Source organism: Oncorhynchus nerka, linkage group LG22 (genome assembly GCF_034236695.1).
Source record: "Oncorhynchus nerka isolate Pitt River linkage group LG22, Oner_Uvic_2.0, whole genome shotgun sequence".
Lineage (NCBI taxonomy): Eukaryota > Metazoa > Chordata > Actinopteri > Salmoniformes > Salmonidae > Oncorhynchus > Oncorhynchus nerka.
The window spans coordinates 94,636,530-94,660,854 of NC_088417.1; the positions used below are offsets into that span (position 1 = coordinate 94,636,530).

The 24,325-nt window shown below is 55.2% G+C and overlaps 1 protein-coding gene across 1 annotated transcript in view; it reads left to right on the forward strand.

Annotated features, from left to right (window-relative positions):
• The window catches only part of dnajc21 (DnaJ heat shock protein family (Hsp40) member C21), a 41,795-nt gene extending 17,541 nt beyond the window's left edge, over positions 1-24,254 (forward strand). The window contains exons 7-12 of the mRNA XM_029628601.2: positions 19,468-19,604; positions 19,906-19,999; positions 20,184-20,330; positions 22,232-22,501; positions 22,736-22,826; positions 23,080-24,254. Coding sequence (XP_029484461.2) covers positions 19,468-19,604; positions 19,906-19,999; positions 20,184-20,330; positions 22,232-22,501; positions 22,736-22,826; positions 23,080-23,238 — 898 coding nt within the window. The 3' untranslated portion in view covers positions 23,239-24,254. The remainder of the gene's footprint in view (positions 1-19,467; positions 19,605-19,905; positions 20,000-20,183; positions 20,331-22,231; positions 22,502-22,735; positions 22,827-23,079) is intronic.
• The last annotated feature ends 71 nt before the right edge of the window (positions 24,255-24,325 follow it).

Sequence of the window (24,325 nt, forward strand, 5' to 3'; positions counted from 1 at the left end):
GTCGCTGTCTAGATGCCAGGCCGATGTCGCTGTCTAGATGCCAGGCCGCTGTCGCAGTCTAGATGTCAGGCCGATGTCACTGTCTAGATGCCAGGCCGATGTCGCTGTCTAGATGCCAGGCCGATGTCACTGTCTAGATGCCAGGCCTCTGTCTAGATGCCAGGCCGATGTCGCTGTCTAGATGCCAGGCCGATGTCACTGTCTAGATGCCAGGCCTCTGTCACTGTCTAGATGTCAGGCCTCTGTCACTGTCTAGATGTCAGGCCGATGTCACTGTCTAGATGCCAGGCCTCTGTCACTGTCTAGATGCCAGGCCGATGTCGCTGTCTAGATGCCAGGCCGATGTCACTGTCTAGATGTCAGGCCTCTCACTGTCTAGATGCCAGGCCGATGTCACTGTCTAGATGTCAGGCCGCGGTCTAGATGTCAGGCCTCTGTCTAGATGTCAGGCCTCTGTCTAGATGCCAGGCCGATGTCGCTGTCTAGATGCCAGGCCGATGTCGCTGTCTAGATGCCAGGCCGATGTCGCTGTCTAGATGCCAGGCCGATGTCGCTGTCTAGATGCCAGGCCTCTGTCACTGTCTAGATGTCAGGCCGATGTCACTGTCTAGATGCCAGGCCTCTGTCACTGTCTAGATGCCAGGCCGATGTCACTGTCTAGATGCCAGGCCTCTGTCACTGTCTAGATGTCAGGCCGATGTCACTGTCTAGATGCCAGGCCTCTGTCACTGTCTAGATGCCAGGCCTCTGTCACTGTCTAGATGCCAGGCCTCTGTCACTGTCTAGATGTCAGGCCGATGTCACTGTCTAGATGCCAGGCCGATGTCGCTGTCTAGATGCCAGGCCGATGTCGCTGTCTAGATGCCAGGCCGATGTCGCTGTCTAGATGCCAGGCCGATGTCGCTGTCTAGATGCCAGGCCTCTGTCGCTGTCTAGATGCCAGGCCGATGTCGCTGTCTAGATGCCAGGCCGATGTCACTGTCTAGATGTCAGGCCGCGGTCTAGATGTCAGGCCTCTGTCACTGTCTAGATGCCAGGCCGCTGTCGCTGTCTAGATGTCAGGCCTCTGTCTAGATGTCAGGCCTCTGTCTAGATGCCAGGCCGATGTCGCTGTCTAGATGCCAGGCCGATGTCGCTGTCTAGATGCCAGGCCTCTGTCACTGTCTAGATGTCAGGCTGATGTCACTGTCTAGATGCCAGGCCGATGTCACTGTCTAGATGCCAGGCCGATGTCGCTGTCTAGATGCCAGGCCTCTGTCTAGATGCCAGGCCGATGTCACTGTCTAGATGCCAGGCCTCTGTCACTGTCTAGATGTCAGGCCGATGTCACTGTCTAGATGCCAGGCCGATGTCACTGTCTAGATGCCAGGCCGATGTCACTGTCTAGATGCCAGGCCGATGTCACTGTCTAGATGTCAGGCCGATGTCACTGTCTAGATGCCAGGCCGATGTCACTGTCTAGATGCCAGGCCGATGTCGCTGTCTAGATGCCAGGCCGATGTCGCTGTCTAGATGCCAGGCCGATGTCGCTGTCTAGATGCCAGGCCGATGTCGCTGTCTAGATGCCAGGCCGATGTCGCTGTCTAGATGCCAGGCCGATGTCGCTGTCTAGATGCCAGGCCGATGTCGCTGTCTAGATGCCAGGCCTCTGTCTTGATGCCAGGCCGTGTCTAGATGCCAGGCCGATGTCGCTGTCTAGATGCCAGGCCGATGTCGCTGTCTAGATGCCAGGCCGATGTCGCTGTCTAGATGCCAGGCCGATGTCGCTGTCTAGATGCCAGGCCGATGTCGCTGTCTAGATGCCAGGCCGATGTCGCTGTCTAGATGCCAGGCCTCTGTCACTGTCTAGATGCCAGGCCTCTGTCACTGTCTAGATGTCAGGCCGATGTCACTGTCTAGATGCCAGGCCTCTGTCACTGTCTAGATGCCAGGCCGATGTCGCTGTCTAGATGCCAGGCCTCTGTCTAGATGCCAGGCCTCTGTCACTGTCTAGATGTCAGGCCGATGTCACTGTCTAGATGCCAGGCCTCTGTCACTGTCTAGATGCCAGGCCTCTGTCACTGTCTAGATGTCAGGCCGATGTCGCTGTCTAGATGCCAGGCCGATGTCGCTGTCTAGATGCCAGGCCGATGTCGCTGTCTAGATGCCAGGCCGATGTCGCTGTCTAGATGCCAGGCCGATGTCGCTGTCTAGATGCCAGGCCGATGTCGCTGTCTAGATGCCAGGCCGATGTCGCTGTCTAGATGCCAGGCCGATGTCGCTGTCTAGATGCCAGGCCGATGTCACTGTCTAGATGCCAGGCCGATGTCACTGTCTAGATGTCAGGCCTCTGTCACTGTCTAGATGTCAGGCCGATGTCGCTGTCTAGATGCCAGGCCTCTGTCACTGTCTAGATGCCAGGCCTCTGTCACTGTCTAGATGCCAGGCCGATGTCGCTGTCTAGATGCCAGGCCTCTGTCTAGATGCCAGGCCTCTGTCACTGTCTAGATGTCAGGCCGATGTCACTGTCTAGATGCCAGGCCTCTGTCACTGTGTAGATGTCAGGCCGATGTCACTGTCTAGATGCCAGGCCGATGTCACTGTCTAGATGCCAGGCCTCTGTCACTGTCTAGATGCCAGGCCTCTGTCACTGTCTAGATGTCAGGCCGATGTCGCTGTCTAGATGCCAGGCCGATGTCGCTGTCTAGATGCCAGGCCGATGTCGCTGTCTAGATGCCAGGCCGATGTCGCTGTCTAGATGCCAGGCCTCTGTCACTGTCTAGATGCCAGGCCTCTGTCGCTGTCTAGATGCCAGGCCGATGTCGCTGTCTAGATGCCAGGCCGATGTCACTGTCTAGATGTCAGGCCGCGGTCTAGATGTCAGGCCTCTGTCACTGTCTAGATGCCAGGTCGCTGTCTAGATGTCAGGCCTCTGTCTAGATGTCAGGCCTCTGTCTAGATGTCAGGCCTCTGTCTAGATGCCAGGCCGATGTCGCTGTCTAGATGCCAGGCCGATGTCGCTGTCTAGATGCCAGGCCTCTGTCACTGTCTAGATGTCAGGCCGATGTCACTGTCTAGATGCCAGGCCGATGTCACTGTCTAGATGCCAGGCCTCTGTCACTGTCTAGATGCCAGGCCGATGTCGCTGTCTAGATGCCAGGCCTCTGTCTAGATGCCAGGCCGATGTCACTGTCTAGATGCCAGGCCTCTGTCACTGTCTAGATGTCAGGCCGATGTCACTGTCTAGATGCCAGGCCGATGTCACTGTCTAGATGCCAGGCCGATGTCACTGTCTAGATGCCAGGCCGATGTCACTGTCTAGATGTCAGGCCGATGTCACTGTCTAGATGCCAGGCCGATGTCACTGTCTAGATGCCAGGCCGATGTCGCTGTCTAGATGCCAGGCCGATGTCGCTGTCTAGATGCCAGGCCGATGTCGCTGTCTAGATGCCAGGCCGATGTCGCTGTCTAGATGCCAGGCCTCTGTCTTGATGCCAGGCCGATGTCGCTGTCTAGATGCCAGGCCGATGTCGCTGTCTAGATGCCAGGCCGATGTCGCTGTCTAGATGCCAGGCCGATGTCGCTGTCTAGATGCCAGGCCGATGTCGCTGTCTAGATGCCAGGCCGATGTCGCTGTCTAGATGCCAGGCCGATGTCGCTGTCTAGATGCCAGGCCGATGTCGCTGTCTAGATGCCAGGCCGATGTCGCTGTCTAGATGCCAGGCCTCTGTCTTGATGCCAGGCCGATGTCGCTGTCTAGATGCCAGGCCGATGTCGCTGTCTAGATGCCAGGCCGATGTCGCTGTCTAGATGCCAGGCCGATGTCGCTGTCTAGATGCCAGGCCGATGTCGCTGTCTAGATGCCAGGCCGATGTCGCTGTCTAGATGCCAGGCCGATGTCGCTGTCTAGATGCCAGGCCGATGTCGCTGTCTAGATGCCAGGCCGATGTCGCTGTCTAGATGCCAGGCCGATGTCGCTGTCTAGATGCCAGGCCGATGTCACTGTCTAGATGCCAGGCCTCTGTCACTGTCTAGATGCCAGGCCTCTGTCACTGTCTAGATGCCAGGCCTCTGTCACTGTCTAGATGCCAGGCCGATGTCGCTGTCTAGATGCCAGGCCTCTGTCTAGATGCCAGGCCTCTGTCACTGTCTAGATGTCAGGCCGATATCACTGTCTAGATGCCAGGCCTCTGTCACTGTGTAGATGCCAGGCCTCTGTCACTGTCTAGATGTCAGGCCGATGTCACTGTCTAGATGCCAGGCCGATGTCGCTGTCTAGATGCCAGGCCGATGTCGCTGTCTAGATGCCAGGCCGATGTCGCTGTCTAGATGCCAGGCCGATGTCGCTGTCTAGATGCCAGGCCGATGTCGCTGTCTAGATGCCAGGCCGATGTCGCTGTCTAGATGCCAGGCCGATGTCGCTGTCTAGATGCCAGGCCGATGTCGCTGTCTAGATGCCAGGCCTCTGTCTAGATGCCAGGCCGATGTCGCTGTCTAGATGCCAGGCCGATGTCGCTGTCTAGATGCCAGGCCGATGTCGCTGTCTAGATGCCAGGCCGATGTCGCTGTCTAGATGCCAGGCCGATGTCGCTGTCTAGATGCCAGGCCGATGTCGCTGTCTAGATGCCAGGCCGATGTCGCTGTCTAGATGCCAGGCCGTCGCTGTCTAGATGCCAGGCCTGTCTTGATGCCAGGCCGATGTCGCTGTCTAGATGCCAGGCCGATGTCGCTGTCTAGATGCCAGGCCGATGTCGCTGTCTAGATGCCAGGCCGATGTCGCTGTCTAGATGCCAGGCCGGCCTGTCTAGATGCCAGGCCGATGTCGCTGTCTAGATGCCAGGCCGATGTCGCTGTCTAGATGCCAGGCCGATGTCGCTGTCTAGATGCCAGGCCGATGTCGCTGTCTAGATGCCAGGCCGATGTCGCTGTCTAGATGCCAGGCCGATGTCGCTGTCTAGATGCCAGGCCGATGTCGCTGTCTAGATGCCAGGCCGATGTCGCTGTCTAGATGCCAGGCCTGTCTGTCTAGATGCCAGGCCTCTGTCTTGATGCCAGGCCGATGTCGCTGTCTAGATGCCAGGCCGATGTCACTGTCTAGATGCCAGGCCGATGTCGCTGTCTAGATGCCAGGCCGATGTCGCTGTCTAGATGCCAGGCCGATGTCGCTGTCTAGATGCCAGGCCGATGTCGCTGTCTAGATGCCAGGCCGATGTCGCTGTCTAGATGCCAGGCCTCTGTCTTGATGCCAGGCCGATGTCGCTGTCTAGATGCCAGGCCGATGTCGCTGTCTAGATGCCAGGCCGATGTCGCTGTCTAGATGCCAGGCCGATGTCGCTGTCTAGATGCCAGGCCGATGTCGCTGTCTAGATGCCAGGCCGATGTCGCTGTCTAGATGCCAGGCCGATGTCGCTGTCTAGATGCCAGGCCGATGTCGCTGTCTAGATGCCAGGCCGATGTCACTGTCTAGATGCCAGGCCGATGTCGCTGTCTAGATGCCAGGCCGATGTCACTGTCTAGATGCCAGGCCGATGTCACTGTCTAGATGTCAGGCCTCTGTCACTGTCTAGATGTCAGGCCGATGTCACTGTCTAGATGCCAGGCCTCTGTCACTGTCTAGATGCCAGGCCTCTGTCACTGTCTAGATGCCAGGCCGATGTCGCTGTCTAGATGCCAGGCCTCTGTCTAGATGCCAGGCCTCTGTCACTGTCTAGATGTCAGGCCGATATCACTGTCTAGATGCCAGGCCTCTGTCACTGTGTAGATGCCAGGCCTCTGTCACTGTCTAGATGTCAGGCCGATGTCACTGTCTAGATGCCAGGCCGATGTCGCTGTCTAGATGCCAGGCCGATGTCGCTGTCTAGATGCCAGGCCGATGTCGCTGTCTAGATGCCAGGCCGATGTCGCTGTCTAGATGCCAGGCCGATGTCGCTGTCTAGATGTCAGGCCGATGTCGCTGTCTAGATGCCAGGCCGATGTCGCTGTCTAGATGCCAGGCCGATGTCGCTGTCTAGATGCCAGGCCGATGTCGCTGTCTAGATGCCAGGCCGATGTCGCTGTCTAGATGCCAGGCCGATGTCGCTGTCTAGATGCCAGGCCGATGTCGCTGTCTAGATGCCAGGCCGATGTCGCTGTCTAGATGCCAGGCCGATGTCGCTGTCTAGATGCCAGGCCGATGTCGCTGTCTAGATGCCAGGCCGATGTCACTGTCTAGATGCCAGGCCGATGTCACTGTCTAGATGCCAGGCCGATGTCACTGTCTAGATGTCAGGCCTCTGTCACTGTCTAGATGTCAGGCCGATGTCACTGTCTAGATGCCAGGCCGATGTCGCTGTCTAGATGCCAGGCCGATGTCACTGTCTAGATGTCAGGCCTCTGTCTAGATGCCAGGCCGATGTCGCTGTCTAGATGCCAGGCCGATGTCGCTGTCTAGATGCCAGGCCGATGTCGCTGTCTAGATGCCAGGCCGATGTCGCTGTCTAGATGCCAGGCCGATGTCGCTGTCTAGATGCCAGGCCGATGTCGCTGTCTAGATGTCAGGCCTCTGTCACTGTCTAGATGTCAGGCCGATGTCACTGTCTAGATGCCAGGCCTCTGTCACTGTCTAGATGCCAGGCCGATGTCGCTGTCTAGATGCCAGGCCTCTGTCTAGATGCCAGGCCTCTGTCACTGTCTAGATGTCAGGCCGATATCACTGTCTAGATGCAAGGCCTCTGTCACTGTCTAGATGCCAGGCCTCTGTCACTGTCTAGATGCCAGGCCGATGTCGCTGTCTAGATGCCAGGCCGATGTCGCTGTCTAGATGCCAGGCCGATGTCGCTGTCTAGATGCCAGGCCGATGTCGCTGTCTAGATGCCAGGCCGATGTCGCTGTCTAGATGCCAGGCCGATGTCGCTGTCTAGATGCCAGGCCGATGTCGCTGTCTAGATGCCAGGCCGATGTCACTGTCTAGATGCCAGGCCTCTGATGTCAGGCTGTCTAGATGTCAGGCCGATGTCACTGTCTAGATGCCAGGCCGATGTCACTGTCTAGATGCCAGGCCTCTGTCACTGTCTAGATGCCAGGCCGATGTCGCTGTCTAGATGCCAGGCCTCTGTCTAGATGCCAGGCCACTGTCACTGTCTAGATGTCAGGCCGATATCACTGTCTAGATGCCAGGCCTCTGTCACTGTGTAGATGCCAGGCCTCTGTCACTGTCTAGATGTCAGGCCGATGTCACTGTCTAGATGCCAGGCCGATGTCGCTGTCTAGATGCCAGGCCGATGTCGCTGTCTAGATGCCAGGCCGATGTCGCTGTCTAGATGCCAGGCCGATGTCGCTGTCTAGATGCCAGGCCGATGTCGCTGTCTAGATGCCAGGCCGATGTCGCTGTCTAGATGCCAGGCCGATGTCGCTGTCTAGATGCCAGGCCGATGTCGCTTCTAGATGCCAGGCCGATGTCGCTGTCTAGATGCCAGGCCGATGTCGCTGTCTAGATGCCAGGCCGATGTCGCTGTCTAGATGCCAGGCCGATGTCGCTGTCTAGATGCCAGGCCGATGTCGCTGTCTAGATGCCAGGCCGATGTCACTGTCTAGATGCCAGGCCTCTGTCACTGTCTAGATGTCAGGCCGATGTCGCTGTCTAGATGACAGGCCGATGTCGCTGTCTAGATGCCAGGCCGATGTCGCTGTCTAGATGCCAGGCCGATGTCGCTGTCTAGATGCCAGGCCGATGTCGCTGTCTAGATGCCAGGCCGATGTCACTGTCTAGATGCCAGGCCGATGTCACTGTCTAGATGCCAGGCCGATGTCACTGTCTAGATGCCAGGCCGATGTCACTGTCTAGATGTCAGGCCGATGTCACTGTCTAGATGCCAGGCCGATGTCACTGTCTAGATGCCAGGCCGATGTCACTGTCTAGATGCCAGGCCGATGTCACTGTCTAGATGCCAGGCCGATGTCGCTGTCTAGATGCCAGGCCGATGTCGCTGTCTAGATGCCAGGCCGATGTCACTGTCTAGATGCCAGGCCTCTGCCAGGCTGTCTAGTCTAGATGCCAGGCCGATGTCGCTGTCTAGATGCCAGGCCGATGTCGCTGTCTAGATGCCAGGCCGATGTCGCTGTCTAGATGCCAGGCCGATGTCGCTGTCTAGATGCCAGGCCGATGTCGCTGTCTAGATGTCAGGCCGATGTCACTGTCTAGATGCCAGGCCGATGTCACTGTCTAGATGCCAGGCCGATGTCGCTGTCTAGATGCCAGGCCGATGTCGCTGTCTAGATGCCAGGCCGATGTCACTGTCTAGATGCCAGGCCGATGTCACTGTCTAGATGCCAGGCCTCTGTCACTGTCTAGATGTCAGGCCTCTGTCACTGTCTAGATGTCAGGCCGATGTCACTGTCTAGATGCCAGGCCGATGTCGCTGTCTAGATGCCAGGCCGATGTCACTGTCTAGATGCCAGGCAGGCCTCTGTCTAGATGCCAGGCCGATGTCGCTGTCTAGATGCCAGGCCGATGTCGCTGTCTAGATGCCAGGCCGATGTCGCTGTCTAGATGCCAGGCCGATGTCGCTGTCTAGATGCCAGGCCGATGTCGCTGTCTAGATGCCAGGCCGATGTCACTGTCTAGATGCCAGGCCTCTGTCACTGTCTAGATGTCAGGCCGATGTCACTGTCTAGATGCCAGGCCTCTGTCACTGTCTAGATGCCAGGCCGATGTCGCTGTCTAGATGCCAGGCCTCTGTCTAGATGCCAGGCCGCTGTCACTGTCTGATGTCAGGCCGATGTCACTGTCTAGATGCCAGGCCGATGTCACTGTCTAGATGCCAGGCCGATGTCACTGTCTAGATGCCAGGCCGATGTCACTGTCTAGATGTCAGGCCTCTGTCACTGTCTAGATGTCAGGCCGATGTCGCTGTCTAGATGCCAGGCCGATGTCGGCTGTCTAGATGCCAGGCTGTGGCCGATGTCGCTGTCTAGATGCCAGGCCGATGTCGCTGTCTAGATGCCAGATGTCCAGGCCTCTGTCTAGATGCCAGGCCTCTGTCACTGTCTTGATGCCAGGCCGATGTCACTGTCTAGATGCCAGGCCTCTGTCACTGTGTAGATGCCAGGCCGATGTCACTGTCTAGATGCCAGGCCGATGTCACTGTCTAGATGCCAGGCCGATGTCGCTGTCTAGATGCCAGGCCGATGTCGCTGTCTAGATGCCAGGCCGATGTCGCTGTCTAGATGCCAGGCCGATGTCGCTGTCTAGATGCCAGGCCGATGTCGCTGTCTAGATGCCAGGCCGATGTCACTGTCTAGATGCCAGGCCGATGTCACTGTCTAGATGCCAGGCCGATGTCGCTGTCTAGATGCCAGGCCGATGTCGCTGTCTAGATGCCAGGCCGATTTCGCTGTCTAGATGTCAGGCCGCGGTCTAGATGTCAGGCCGCTGTCGCAGTCTTGATGCCAGGCCGATGTCACTGTCTAGATGTCAGGCCGATGTCGCTGTCTAGATGCCAGGCCGACTGTCTAGATGTCAGGCTGTCTAGATGTCAGGCCGATGTCACTGTCTAGATGCCAGGCCGATGTCACTGTCTAGATGTCAGGCCGATGTCACTGTCTAGATGCCAGGCCGATGTCACTGTCTAGATGCCAGGCCGATGTCGCTGTCTAGATGCCAGGCCTCTGTCTAGATGCCAGGCCGATGTCACTGTCTAGATGTCAGGCCGATGTCACTGTCTAGATGCCAGGCCGATGTCACTGTCTAGATGCCAGGCCTCTGTCACTGTCTAGATGTCAGGCCGATGTCACTGTCTAGATGCCAGGCCGATGTCGCTGTCTAGATGCCAGGCCGATGTCGCTGTCTAGATGCCAGGCCGATGTCGCTGTCTAGATGCCAGGCCGATGTCGCTGTCTAGATGCCAGGCCGATGTCGCTGTCTAGATGCCAGGCCGATGTCACTGTCTAGATGCCAGGCCTCTGTCACTGTCTAGATGTCAGGCCGATGTCGCTGTCTAGATGCCAGGCCGATGTCGCTGTCTAGATGCCAGGCCGATGTCGCTGTCTAGATGCCAGGCCGATGTCGCTGTCTAGATGCCAGGCCGATGTCGCTGTCTAGATGCCAGGCCGATGTCGCTGTCTAGATGCCAGGCCGATGTCGCTGTCTAGATGCCAGGCCGATGTCGCTGTCTAGATGCCAGATGCCAGGCCGATGTCGCTGTCTAGATGCCAGGCCGATGTCGCTGTCTAGATGCCAGGCCGATGTCGCTGTCTAGATGCAGGCAGGCCGATGTCAGTCGCTGTCTAGATGTCAGGCCGATGTCGCTGTCTAGATGTCAGGCCGATGTCGCTGTCTAGATGCCAGGCCGATGTCGCTGTCTAGATGCCAGGCCGATGTCACTGTCTAGATGCCAGGCCGATCTGTCTAGATGCCAGGCCGATGTCACTGTCGCTGTCTAGATGCCAGGCCGATGTCGCTGTCTAGATGCCAGGCCGATGTCGCTGTCTAGATGCCAGGCCGATGTCGCTGTCTAGATGCCAGGCCGATGTCGCTGTCTAGATGCCAGGCCGATGTCGCTGTCTAGATGTCAGGCCTCTGTCACTGTCTAGATGTCAGGCCGATGTCACTGTCTAGATGCCAGGCCTCTGTCACTGTCTAGATGCCAGGCCGATGTCGCTGTCTAGATGCCAGGCCTCTGTCTAGATGCCAGGCCTCTGTCACTGTCTAGATGTCAGGCCGATATCACTGTCTAGATGCCAGGCCTCTGTCACTGTGTAGATGCCAGGCCTCTGTCACTGTCTAGATGTCAGGCCGATGTCACTGTCTAGATGTCAGGCCTCTGTCACTGTCTAGATGTCAGGCCGCTGTCTAGATGCCAGGCCGATCTGTCTAGATGCCAGGCCGATGTCGCTGTCTAGATGCCAGGCCGATGTCGCTGTCTAGATGCCAGGCCGATGTCGCTGTCTAGATGCCAGGCCGATGTCGCTGTCTAGATGCCAGGCCGATGTCGCTGTCTAGATGCCAGGCCGATGTCGCTGTCTAGATGCCAGGCCGATGTCACTGTCTAGATGCCAGGCCGATGTCACTGTCTAGATGCCAGGCCGATGTCGCTGTCTAGATGTCAGGCCGATGTCGCTGTCTAGATGTCAGGCCGATGTCGCTGTCTAGATGCCAGGCCGATGTCGCTGTCTAGATGTCAGGCCGATGTCGCTGTCTAGATGCCAGGCCGATGTCGCTGTCTTGATGTCAGGCCGGCCGATGTCGCTGTCTAGATGCCAGGCCGATGTCACTGCTGATCTAGAGATGCCAGGCCGATGTCACTGTCTAGATGCCAGGCCGATGTCACTGTCTAGATGCCAGGCCGATGTCGCTGTCTAGATGTCAGGCCGATGTCGCTGTCTAGATGCCAGGCCGATGTCGCTGTGTAGATGCCAGGCCTCTGTCACTGTCTAGATGCCAGGCCGATGTCGCTGTCTAGATGCCAGGCCGATGTCGCTGTCTAGATGCCAGGCCGATTTCGCTGTCTAGATGTCAGGCCGCGGTCTAGATGTCAGGCCGCTGTCGCAGTCTTGATGCCAGGCCGATGTCACTGTCTAGATGTCAGGCCGATGTCGCTGTCTATAGATGCCAGGCCGATGTCGCTGTCTAGATGCCAGGCCGATGTCGCTGTCTAGATGCCAGGCCGATGTCGCTGTCTAGATGCCAGGCCGATGTCGCTGTCTAGATGCCAGGCCGATGTCGCTGTCTAGATGCCAGGCCGATGTCGCTGTCTAGATGCCAGGCCGATGTCGCTGTCTAGATGCCAGGCCGATGTCGCTGTCTAGATGCCAGGCCGATGTCACTGTCTAGATGCCAGGCCGATGTCGCTGTCTAGATGCCAGGCCGATGTCGCTGTCTAGATGCCAGGCCGATGTCGCTGTCTAGATGCCAGGCCGATGTCGCAGGCCGATGTCGCTGTCTAGATGCCAGGCCGATGTCACTGTCTAGATGTCAGGCCGATGTCGCTGTCTAGATGCCAGGCCGATGTCGCTGTCTAGATGCCAGGCCGATGTCGCTGTCTAGATGCCAGGCCGATGTCGCTGTCTAGATGCCAGGCCGCGGTCACTGTCTAGATGTCAGGCCTCTGTCTAGATGTCAGGCCGATGTCGCTGTCTAGATGCCAGGCCGCGGTCACTGTCTAGATGTCAGGCCTCTGTCTAGATGTCAGGCCGATGTCGCTGTCTAGATGCCAGGCCGATGTCACTGTCTAGATGTCAGGCCGATGTCGCTGTCTAGATGCCAGGCCGATGTCGCTGTCTAGATGTCAGGCCGATGTCGCTGTCTAGATGCCAGGCGGATGTCGCTGTCTAGATGCCAGGCCGATGTCGCTGTCTAGATGTCAGGCCGCGGTCTAGATGTCAGGTCTGTCTAGATGCCAGGCCGCGGTCACTGTCTAGATGTCAGGCCGATGTCTCTGATGCCAGGCCGATGTCAGAGATGCCAGCTGTCGCTGTCTTGATGCCAGGCCGATGTCACTGTCTAGATGCCAGGCCGATGTCGCTGTCTAGATGCCAGGCCGATGTCGCTGTCTAGATGTCAGGCCGCTGTCGCTGTCTAGATGCCGATGTCGCTGTCTTGATGCCAGGCCGCTGTCTAGATGCCAGGTCTAGATGTCAGGCCGCTGTCGCAGTCTTGATGTCAGGCCGATGTCGCTGTCTAGATGTCAGGCCGCTGTCACTGTCTAGATGTCAGGCCTCTGTCACTGTCTAGATGCCAGGCCGATGTCGCTGTCTAGATGTCAGGCCGATGTCGCTGTCTAGATGCCAGGCCGATGTCGCTGTCTAGATGCCAGGCCTCTGTCTAGATGCCAGGCCGATGTCGCTGTCTAGATGCCAGGCCGATGTCGCTGTCTAGATGCCAGGCCGATGTCGCTGTCTAGATGTCAGGCCGATGTCGCTGTCTAGATGTCAGGCCGATGTCGCTGTCTAGATGTCAGGCCGATGTCGCTGTCTAGATGTCAGGCCGATGTCGCTGTCTAGATGCCAGGCCGATGTCGCTGTCTAGATGCCAGGCCGATGTCGCTGTCTAGATGCCAGGCCGATGTCGCTGTCTAGATGCCAGGCCGATGTCACTGTCTAGATGTCAGGCCTCTGTCTAGATGCCAGGCCGATGTCGCTGTCTAGATGCCAGGCCGATGTCGCTGTCTAGATGCCAGGCCGATGTCGCTGTCTAGATGCCAGGCCGATGTCGCTGTCTAGATGCCAGGCCGATGTCGCTGTCTAGATGCCAGGCCGATGTCGCTGTCTAGATGTCAGGCCTCTGTCACTGTCTAGATGTCAGGCCGATGTCACTGTCTAGATGCCAGGCCTCTGTCACTGTCTAGATGCCAGGCCGATGTCGCTGTCTAGATGCCAGGCCTCTGTCTAGATGCCAGGCCTCTGTCACTGTCTAGATGTCAGGCCGATATCACTGTCTAGATGCCAGGCCTCTGTCACTGTGTAGATGCCAGGCCTCTGTCACTGTCTAGATGTCAGGCCGATGTCACTGTCTAGATGTCAGGCCTCTGTCACTGTCTAGATGTCAGGCCGATGTCGCTGTCTAGATGCCAGGCCGATGTCGCTGTCTAGATGCCAGGCCGATGTCGCTGTCTAGATGCCAGGCCGATGTCGCTGTCTAGATGCCAGGCCGATGTCGCTGTCTAGATGTCAGGCCGATGTCGCTGTCTAGATGCCAGGCCGATGTCACTGTCTAGATGCCAGGCCGATGTCACTGTCTAGATGCCAGGCCGATGTCGCTGTCTAGATGCCAGGCCGATGTCGCTGTCTAGATGTCAGGCCGATGTCGCTGTCTAGATGTCAGGCCGCTGTCGCAATCTTGATGTCAGGCCGATGTCGCTGTCTAGATGTCAGGCCGTCTATGTCGTCTGTCTAGATGCCAGGCCGATGTCGCTGTCTAGATGCCAGGCCGATGTCACTGTCTAGATGCCAGGCCGATGTCACTGTCTAGATGCCAGGCCGATGTCGCTGTCTAGATGTCAGGCCGATGTCGCTGTCTAGATGCCAGGCCGATGTCGCTGTGTAGATGCCAGGCCGATGTCTAGATGCCAGGCCGATGTCGCTGTCTAGATGCCAGGCCGATGTCGCTGTCTAGATGCCAGGCCGATTTCGCTGTCTAGATGTCAGGCCGCGGTCTAGATGTCAGGCCGCTGTCGCAGTCTTGATGCCAGGCCGATGTCACTGTCTAGATGTCAGGCCGATGTCGCTGTCTAGATGCCAGGCCGATGTCGCTGTCTAGATGCCAGGCCGATGTCGCTGTCTAGATGCCAGGCCGATGTCGCTGTCTAGATGCCAGGCCGATGTCGCTGTCTAGATGCCAGGCCGATGTCTGTCTAGATGCCAGGCCGATGTCACTGTCTAGATGCCAGGCCGATGTCACTGTCTAGATGCCAGGCCGATGTCACTGTCTAGATGCCAGGCCGATGTCACTGTCTAGATGCCAGGCCGATGTCGCTGTCTAGATGCCAGGCCGATGTCACTGTCTAGATGCCAGGCCGATGTCGCTGTCTAGATGCCAGGCCGATGTCGCTGTCTAGATGCCAGGCCGATGATCGCTCTGTCTAGATGCCAGGCCGATGTCACTGTCTAGATGCCAGGCCGATGTCACTGTCTAGATGCCAGGCCGATGTCACTGTCTAGATGCCAGGCCGATGTCACTGTCTAGATGCCAGGCCGATGTCACTGTCTAGATGCAGGCCTGTCACTGTCTAGATGCCAGGCCGATGTCGCTGTCTAGATGTCAGGCCTCTGTCACTGTCTAGATGTCAGGCCGATGTCACTGTCTAGATGCCAGGCCGATGTCGCTGTCTAGATGCCAGGCCGATGTCGCTGTCTAGATGCCAGGCCGATGTCACTGATGCCAGGCCGATCTGTCTAGATGCCAGGCCGATGTCACTGTCTAGATGCCAGGCCGATGTCGCTGTCTAGATGCCAGGCCGATGTCGCTGTCTAGATGCCAGGCCGATGTCACTGTCTAGATGCCAGGCCGATGTCGCTGTCTAGATGCCAGGCCGATGTCGCTGTCTAGATGTCAGGCCGCTGTCGCTGTCTAGATGCCAGGCCGATGTCGCTGTCTAGATGCCAGGCCGATGTCACTGTCTAGATGCCAGGCCGATGTCACTGTCTAGATGCCAGGCCGATGTCGCTGTCTAGATGCCAGGCCGATGTCACTGTCTAGATGCCAGGCCGATCTAGATGTCAGGCTGTCTAGATGCCAGGCCGATGTCGCTGTCTAGATGCCAGGCCGATGTCGCTGTCTAGATGCCAGGCCGATGTCGCTGTCTAGATGCCAGGCCGATGTCAGGCTGTCTAGATGCCAGGCCGATGTCACTGTCTAGATGTCAGGCCGATGTCGCTGTCTATAGATGCCAGGCCGATGTCGCTGTCTAGATGCCAGGCCGATGTCGCTGTCTAGATGCCAGGCCGATGTCGCTGTCTAGATGCCAGGCCGATGTCGCTGTCTAGATGCCAGGCCGATGTCGCTGTCTAGATGCCAGGCCGATGTCGCTGTCTAGATGCCAGGCCGATGTCGCTGTCTAGATGCCAGGCCTCTGTCTAGATGCCAGGCCGATGTCACTGTCTAGATGTCAGGCCGATGTCGCTGTCTAGATGCCAGGCCGATGTCGCTGTCTAGATGCCAGGCCGCGGTCACTGTCTAGATGTCAGGCCTCTGTCTAGATGTCAGGCCGATGTCGCTGTCTAGATGCCAGGCCGATGTCACTGTCTAGATGTCAGATGCCAGGCCGATGTCTGTCTAGATGTCAGGCCGATGTCGCTGTCTAGATGCCAGGCCGATGTCTAGATGTCAGGCCTCTGTCTAGATGTCAGGCCGATGTCGCTGTCTAGATGCCAGGCCACTGAGATGTCAGCTGTCTAGATGCCAGGCCGATGTCGCTGTCTAGATGCCAGGCCGATGTCACTGTCTAGATGTCAGGCGGATGTCGCTGTCTAGATGCCAGGCCGATGTCGCTGTCTAGATGTCAGGCCGATGTCGCTGTCTAGATGTCAGGCGGATGTCGCTGTCTAGATGCCAGGCCGATGGCTGTCTAGATGTCAGGCCGCGGTCTAGATGTCACTGTCTAGATGCCAGGCCGATGTCTGTCTAGATGTCAGGCCTCTGTCTAGATGTCAGACCGCTGTCGCAGTCTTGATGCCAGGCCGATGTCACTGTCTAGATGCCAGGCCGATGTCGCTGTGTAGATGCCAGGCCGATGTCGCTGTCTAGATGCCAGGCCGGTGTCGCTGTCTAGATGCCAGGCCTCTGTCTAGATGCCAGGCCGATGTCACTGTCTAGATGTCAGGCCGATGTCGCTGTCTAGATGCCAGGCCGATGTCGCTGTCTAGATGCCAGGCCTCTGTCTAGATGCCAGGCCGATGTCACTGTCTAGATGTCAGGCCGATGTCGCTGTCTAGATGCCAGGCCGATGTCGCTGTCTAGATGCCAGGCCGCGGTCACTGTCTAGATGTCAGGCCTCTGTCTAGATGTCAGGCCGATGTCGCTGTCTAGATGCCAGGCCGCGGTCACTGTCTAGATGTCAGGCCTCTGTCTAGATGTCAGGCCGATGTCGCTGTCTAGATGCCAGGCCGATGTCACTGTCTAGATGTCAGGCCGATGTCGCTGTCTAGATGCCAGGCCGATGTCGCTGTCTAGATGTCAGGCCGATGTCGCTGTCTAGATGCCAGGCGGATGTCGCTGTCTAGATGCCAGGCCGATGTCGCTGTCTAGATGTCAGGCCGCGGTCTAGATGTCAGGTCGCTGTCTAGATGCCAGGCCGCGGTCACTGTCTAGATGTCAGGCCTCTGTCTAGATGTCAGACCGCTGTCGCAGTCTTGATGCCAGGCCGATGTCACTGTCTAGATGCCAGGCCGATGTCGCTGTCTAGATGCCAGGCCGATGTCGCTGTCTAGATGTCAGGCCGATGTCGCTGTCTAGATGTCAGGCCGATGTCGCTGTCTAGATGTCAGGCCGCTGTCGCAGTCTTGATGCCAGGCCGATGTCGCTGTCTAGATGTCAGACCTCAGTCTAGATGTCAGGCCGCTGTCGCAGTCTTGATGCCAGGCCGCTGTCGCAGTCTAGATGTCAGGCCGCTGTCGCAGTCTTGATGTCAGGCCGATGTCGCTGTCTAGATGTCAGGCCGCTGTCACTGTCTAGATGTCAGGCCTCTGTCACTGTCTAGATGCCAGGCCGATGTCGCTGTCTAGATGTCAGGCCGATGTCGCTGTCTAGATGTCAGACCTCTGTCTAGATGTCAGACCGCTGTCGCAGTCTTGATGCCAGGCTGATGTCACTGTCTAGATGTCAGGCCGATGTCGCAGTCTAGATGTCAGGCCTCTGTCACTGTCTAGATGTCAGGCCTCTGTCACTGTCTAGATGTCAGGCCTCTGTCACTGTCTAGATGTCAGGCCTCTGTCACTGTCTAGATGTCAGGCCTCTGTCACTGTCTAGATGTCAGGCCTCTGTCACTGTCTAGATGTCAGGCCTCTGTCGCTGTCTAGATGTCAGGCCTCTGTCGCTGTCTAGATGTCAGGCCTCTGTCACTGTCTAGATGTCAGGCCTCTGTCACTGTCTAGATGTCAGGCCTCTGTCACTGTCTAGATGTCAGGCCTCTGTCACTGTCTAGATGTCAGGCCGATGTCGCTGTCTAGATGTCAGGCCGATGTCACTGTCTAGATGCCAGGCCGATGTCGCTGTCTAGATGTCAGACCGATGTCGCTGTCTAGATGCCAGGCCGATGTCGCTGTCTAGATGTCAGGCCGATGTCACTGTCTAGATGTCAGACCTCTGTCTAGATGCCAGGCTGATGTCACAGTCTAGATGCCAGGCCGATGTCGCTGTCTAGATGCCAGGCCGATGTCACTGTCTAGATGCCAGGCCGATGTCGCTGTCTAGATGCCAGGCCGATGTCACAGTCTAGATGCCAGGCCGATGTCGCTGTCTAGATGCCAGGCCGATGTCGCTGTCTAGATGCCAGGCCTCTGTCTAGATGCCAGGCCTCTGTCTAGATGCCAGGCCGATGTCGCTGTCTAGATGCCAGGCCGATGTCACTGTCTAGATGCCAGGCCGATGTCGCTGTCTAGATGTCAGGCCGCTGTCGCAGTCTTGATGCCAGGCCGCTGTCGCAGTCTAGATGTCAGGCCGCTGTCGCAGTCTAGATGTCAGGCCGATGTCGCTGTCTAGATGTCAGGCCGCTGTCACTGTCTAGATGTCAGGCCTCTGTCACTGTCTAGATGCCAGGCCTCTGTCGCTGTCTAGATGTCAGGCCGATGTCGCTGTCTAGATGTCAGGCCGATGTCGCTGTCTAGATGTCAGGCCTCTGTCACTGTCTAGATGTCAGGCCGATGTCGCAGTCTAGATGTCAGGCCTCTGTCACTGTCTAGATGTCAGGCCTCTGTCACTGTCTAGATGTCAGGCCTCTGTCGCTGTCTAGATGTCAGGCCTCTGTCGCTGTCTAGATGTCAGGCCTCTGTCGCTGTCTAGATGTCAGGCCTCTGTCACTGTCTAGATGTCAGGCCTCTGTCACTGTCTAGATGTCAGGCCTCTGTCACTGTCTAGATGTCAGGCCTCTGTCGCAGTCTAGATGTCAGGCCTCTGTCGCAGTCTAGATGTCAGGCCGATGTCGCTGTCTAGATGTCAGGCCGATGTCACTGTCTAGATGCCAGGCCTCTGTCACTGTCTAGATGTCAGGCCGCTGTCACAGTCTAGATGTCAGGCCGATGTCGCTGTCTAGATGTCAGGCCGATGTCGCTTTCTAGATGCCAGGCCGATGTCACTTTCTAGATGCCAGGCCGATGTCGCTGTCTAGATGCCAGACCGATGTCGCTGTCTAGATGCCAGGCCGATGTCGCTGTCTAGATGTCAGGCCGATGTCACTGTCTAGATGCCAGGCCGATGTCACTGTCTAGATGTCAGACCTCTGTCTAGATGCCAGGCCGATGTCACTGTCTAGATGTCAGACCTCTGTCTAGATGCCAGGCCGATGTCACAGTCTAGATGCCAGGCCGATGTCGCTGTCTAGATGCCAGGCCGATGTCACTGTCTAGATGCCAGGCCGATGTCGCTGTCTAGATGCCAGGCCGATGTCACAGTCTAGATGCCAGGCCGATGTCACTGTCTAGATGCCAGGCCGATGTCGCTGTCTAGATGCCAGGCCTCTGTCTAGATGCCAGGCCTCTGTCTAGATGCCAGGCCGATGTCGCTGTCTAGATGCCAGGCCTCTGTCACTGTCTAGATGCCAGGCCGATGTCGCTGTCTAGATGCCAGGCCGATGTCGCTGTCTAGATGCCAGGCCGATGTCACTGTCTAGATGTCAGGCCGCGGTCACTGTCTAGATGTCAGGCCGCGGTCACTGTCTAGATGCCAGGCCGATGTCACTGTCTAGATGCCAGGCCGATGTCACTGTCTAGATGTCAGGCCGATGTCTCTGTCTAGATGTCAGACCTCTGTCTAGATGTCAGGCCGCCGTCTAGATGTCAGACCTCTGTCTCCTCTCCTAGACTGGCGGAGGATTACAAGGAGCAGAGCTGGGTAGCCATGTCTGAGATGGAGAAGGAGCTGCAGCAGATGGAGGCTCAGTACGGAAAGGAGTTTGGAGACGTGTCAGAGAGCGAGGAGGAGGACCAGGGAAGAGGGGGTCAGTACAGAGCAGACCTCTCGCATAGTAACTCCGGTCTCAGACTGTGAAAACACCAACTCACTCTGAGAAGGGCTAGATATTTCTTCATACAGTAGCAGGCATATCTTAATCGACTGTAACTTCTGCATGAGTAGTAATGACAAGAATGGATTGCATTTCTAGCAGTTTGCCATGTCACATTTAACTGTGGGTGCGTTCATTTACCACCAGATCTGAAAGCGTTTTACATTGGTTTATGCGTTGGTTGTTCTTCTCATACACGACAACAGTCTCCATGTAACACATCTGTTCTCCACAGATGAACAGAAAGATGAGACCGAGGAACTCCTGGATGACTATTATGATGACCTGTACTGCCCTGCATGTGACAAATCCTTCAAATCAGACAAAGCGTAAGTAGTGAGGCCGTGTTCATTAGGGCACACAATGGAAAAGGTTGCAAAGCAGTCTGCATTGGAAAACGAAATGAACATTTCTTACTGGTCAAATCCAGGTATTCCCAGTCAGTTTTCTTCCTTTTGGTGCAGAATGAACACAACCCAGTTCAGTTCATCACGTGTTATTTTTTTTGCACAGAATGAAGAATCATGAGAAATCAAAGAAACATAGAGAGATGGTGGTATTACTACGGCAACAACTGGAAGAAGAGGATGAGACCCTCGGTCTGAAGGATGAGGATGGGGAAGAGGAGGATGAAGAACTAGAAGAAGCACCAAGACAAAAGTAAGTTCAAAGATATATTTTTCTCCATCCAAAATATGAGAAACTACTTGGATGTTACTGTTGTCATTGGACAATTTGCCTTTTATAAAATAGTGTACAAAACATTAGGAACATGAGTCAATCTAAATAACAGTCAAAAACTGACACATATTGAAGGGGATTTTTAAGATAGATATTTGGTCTGCGTCTCAAATGCTGATGTTGCCTTTCGGCATCTAGGGTGAAGCGGTGTTTCAGACCATGAGCCCCCCGGCATCTAGGGTGGAGCTGTATTTATCAGACCATGAGCCCCCCGGCATCTAGGGTGGAGCTGTGTTTATCAGACCATGAGCCCCCCGGCATCTAGGGTGGAGCGGTGTTTATCAGACCATGAGCCCCCCGGCATCTAGGGTGGAGCGGTGTTTATCAGACCATGAGCCCCCCGGCATCTAGGGTGGAGCGGTGTTTATCAGACCATGAGCCCCCCGGCATCTAGGGTGGAGCGGTGTTTATCAGACCATGAGCCCCCCGGCATCTAGGGTGGAGCGGTGTTTATCAGACCACGAGCCCCCCGGCATCTAGGGTGGAGCGGTGTTTATCAGACCACGAGCCCCCCGGCATCTAGGGTGGAGCGGTGTTTATCAGACCATGAGCCCCCGGCATCTAGGGTGGAGCGGTGTTTATCAGACCATGAGCCCCCCGGTATCTAGGGTGGAGCGGTGTTTATCAGACCATGAGCCCTCCGGCATCTAGGGTGGAGCGGTGTTTATCAGACCACGAGCCCCCCGGCATCTAGGGTGGAGCGGTGTTTATCAGACCACGAGCCCCCCGGCATCTAGGGTGGAGCGGTGTTTATCAGACCATGAGCCCCCCGGCATCTAGGGTGGAGCGGTGTTTATCAGACCATGAGCCCCCCGGTATCTAGGGTGGAGCGGTGTTTATCAGACCATGAGCCCTCCGGCATCTAGGGTGGAGCGGTGTTTATCAGACCATGAGCCCTCCGGCATCTAGGGTGGGGCGGTGTTTATCAGACCATGAGCCCCCCGGCATCTAGGGTGGGGCGGTGTTTATCAGACCATGAGCCCCCCGGCATCTAGGGTGGAGCTGTGTTTGTCAGACCATGAGCCCCCCCCCCCGAAAATCTGTCTTCTCAAGAAAACGTCTGTAGTGTCTGAACGATTTGTCGCACAAACTATGGAAAGATGACTCTCACGAACACGGTGTTCTGCTCTATGATCTTCACAGGCCCCGTCTGAAGTCGGGACAGCCCATCTGCCTACTTCTGTCTGTATCGCCCCAACACTTTGGCCTACATGCTAATATGACCCCTCTATGGAAAGGGGAGTGTCTCACGAACACGTTCATGTGGGCGTCCTAGAGCAAAATGCCCTTCGAGATTAGTCTGAAACTAGCCGGGCACCAGTTAAAAATGAATGGAAGTATATATGGAGATAGTTTAGTGTCTAAAATAAGTTTCCTGATCTTTCTTATTTCTCGGATATAAAACAGATACTTCAGAACATCCTTCCTTTCTAATCTTTTTATCCCTGTATGAAGCTCTAATTCAATGAGTTTCTATGAGCTAATATCAGTAAGGCCAAATTCAATGTTTCCTGCTATTCCTTTTTTTTAAGGGTTGTAAAATGGCTAAAGGATCCTTGGGTATGACCATCTTAAAACAATTCCATATGTTAGCTTAACCTGTCTCCTTGGGTATGACCATCTTAAAACAATTCCATATGTTAGCTTAACCTGTCTCCTCCCCTTCATCTACACTGATTTTAGAAGTGGGTTTAACAAGTGACATCAATAAGGGATCATGGCTTTCACCTGGTCAGTCTGTCATGGAAAGAGCAGGTGTTGTTAATGTTTTGAACACTGTGTAAACAGTGGTAGGTGAATAACGTCATTTTAACGTCCAGGCTGTCTAAAAAGCAGAAGAAGAAAAAGAGACAACAGCTAAATGGGCGGAGCCCCACAGAGGAGGTAGTAGGGAAGGATGTGGCCCCAGAGCCCACCTCCACCCCCACAGACAATAGCCCAGAGAGCCCTCTATCAACACAGACCAGCGGTGAGGCAGAGGACCCCCAGCCTGCCTCAGAGCCCCAGCAGGCAGCTGCGGACAAACCCTCTGAGGACCCAACAGAAGACGGACAGCAGGAGGAAGACCTCACAGCCACAGAACCAAAGAGGTGACCTGACCTGCCACCATCTTCTATTAAAACTACTGACAGGATGGAATTGACAGTATTTAGGATAAAACAATGCATCACTAGCCTGGTCCTCGATCAGTTTGTGCTGTCCTGAGTTGGCAAGACGGCAAAACCGACTTGGGACCATGCTAGAGCAGTGCTGATATAATCATTAGCTACTATACAGGTATGTTCATGCATTCTGACTTGTAACTTAAAACACATCTTTATCAGCTCTGGAAAGACTAAGGGGAAGAAGAATGGAGGAAAGGACAGCAAAAAGAATGTCCAACCACAGGGAGGAGTGGAGAAAGGAGGAGCAGAGGTTTGTACCAGCCACAGCTACCGGTCCTTAATTGATTAATCAATCCAGGAGGGGTTTATACTAACTAGAACTTGGTGCCCTTAATTGAAATGTAATACAAGGATTTCATTACCCTGTTTAAGGCTGCTTAAATGCATTTCTCATCGACTTGAGTTAAAATTGCCCGTTTCTAAAAGTATTCACAGGTGTTTTTGTTGTTACCTGGTTATGAGTTCATTAATGAACCATTCCACTGTCTTTTAACTCCCCGAAGGAGCTGAACCTGCGCTGTGTGACCTGTCACTATGAGTTCTCTACCAGGAACAAACTGTTTGACCACCTGAAGACAACAGGACACGCTACAGCCGTGTCACACGGTGGCAGTGCACCCGCCACGGTCAAGAGCAAGAAGGAGAAGAGGAAGAATAGATGATGGGGGATACAAGAGGGGCCAAAGACTAACACCAGCCACTGGGCTGTAGAGATGGACTACTGTCTTACTATATATTATAGGAGGCCACTCATGGTATTGAAGGCCTGGATTTGTTTGTTTTTTAATGTTAAAGATTGTCTGAAAAGGAGTTGAAGACTGTCTGATTGCTGTTTTTAGGTTTTTGCATGTTAGAAAACAATCCATATGTCCAGTCATGGAGGACTGGACGTTGCCTGGTGATCCTGCGTAGCAAACTCTTATGGTCGTTGTCATGCCAAATGACCATAGCGGTTGGCTTTGCAGCACAAACAGATCTGAGACCTCTGGGCTAGACTGGACAAAGGAGTTGTAGAGGATGTTTTTGTCTGGCCTGTCTGGAGGTCTGTCTCAGGTTTGCCCCCTAGAGATAATGTAAAGAAGTGAGCCAAGTCCAACTGATATCTACTCCACCCTTCCAATATGACCATGTTAGAGGTGCTGCCACTGTACCTGCTCAGAAGTACATGCTGCAGAATTCAGCGTTGTGTCGACGTCCATTTTGTGTCGACGTCCATTTTGTGTCGACTGATCCTTTGACGTTTTGGTCAGAGACCTAAAGCAACTGGATGTTATTCCTGTTTTGAACGGATATTGTGATGCTGCTGCTCACTCAACTCTATATTTATTCAAATAACAATCTGACTCCACTCCACAGCTTCCACTTTCTTATATAAAAAAAGATACTGCATAAACACTGACACGTTTCCTTGAATTTGCCTGTAAAGAACCAGGTCCTCACACTGTTAAAGCTCTCAATTCAACGCTTTATTGACAACGGATCTTTGTCGGGTTATTTACCTTCTGTGATGAAGACATGTTTTGGATAGAAACAGTCAAAGTGGTGTATCGGGAGCTTTAGTGTGTGGGCCTTGTTCTTAATTAGCCCGGAGCCTAAGTTTAAGGATGTGCATATAACTTCACTTTTCATTGAATTTGCCGCCATGTCTGATGAATAAATGGTTTGTGTTTATGGCTCACTTCAAATCTATTTATGAAGGGTTTCTCAATCTACTTATAATTACAATTCAAAGAGACTATAATAAAGGGG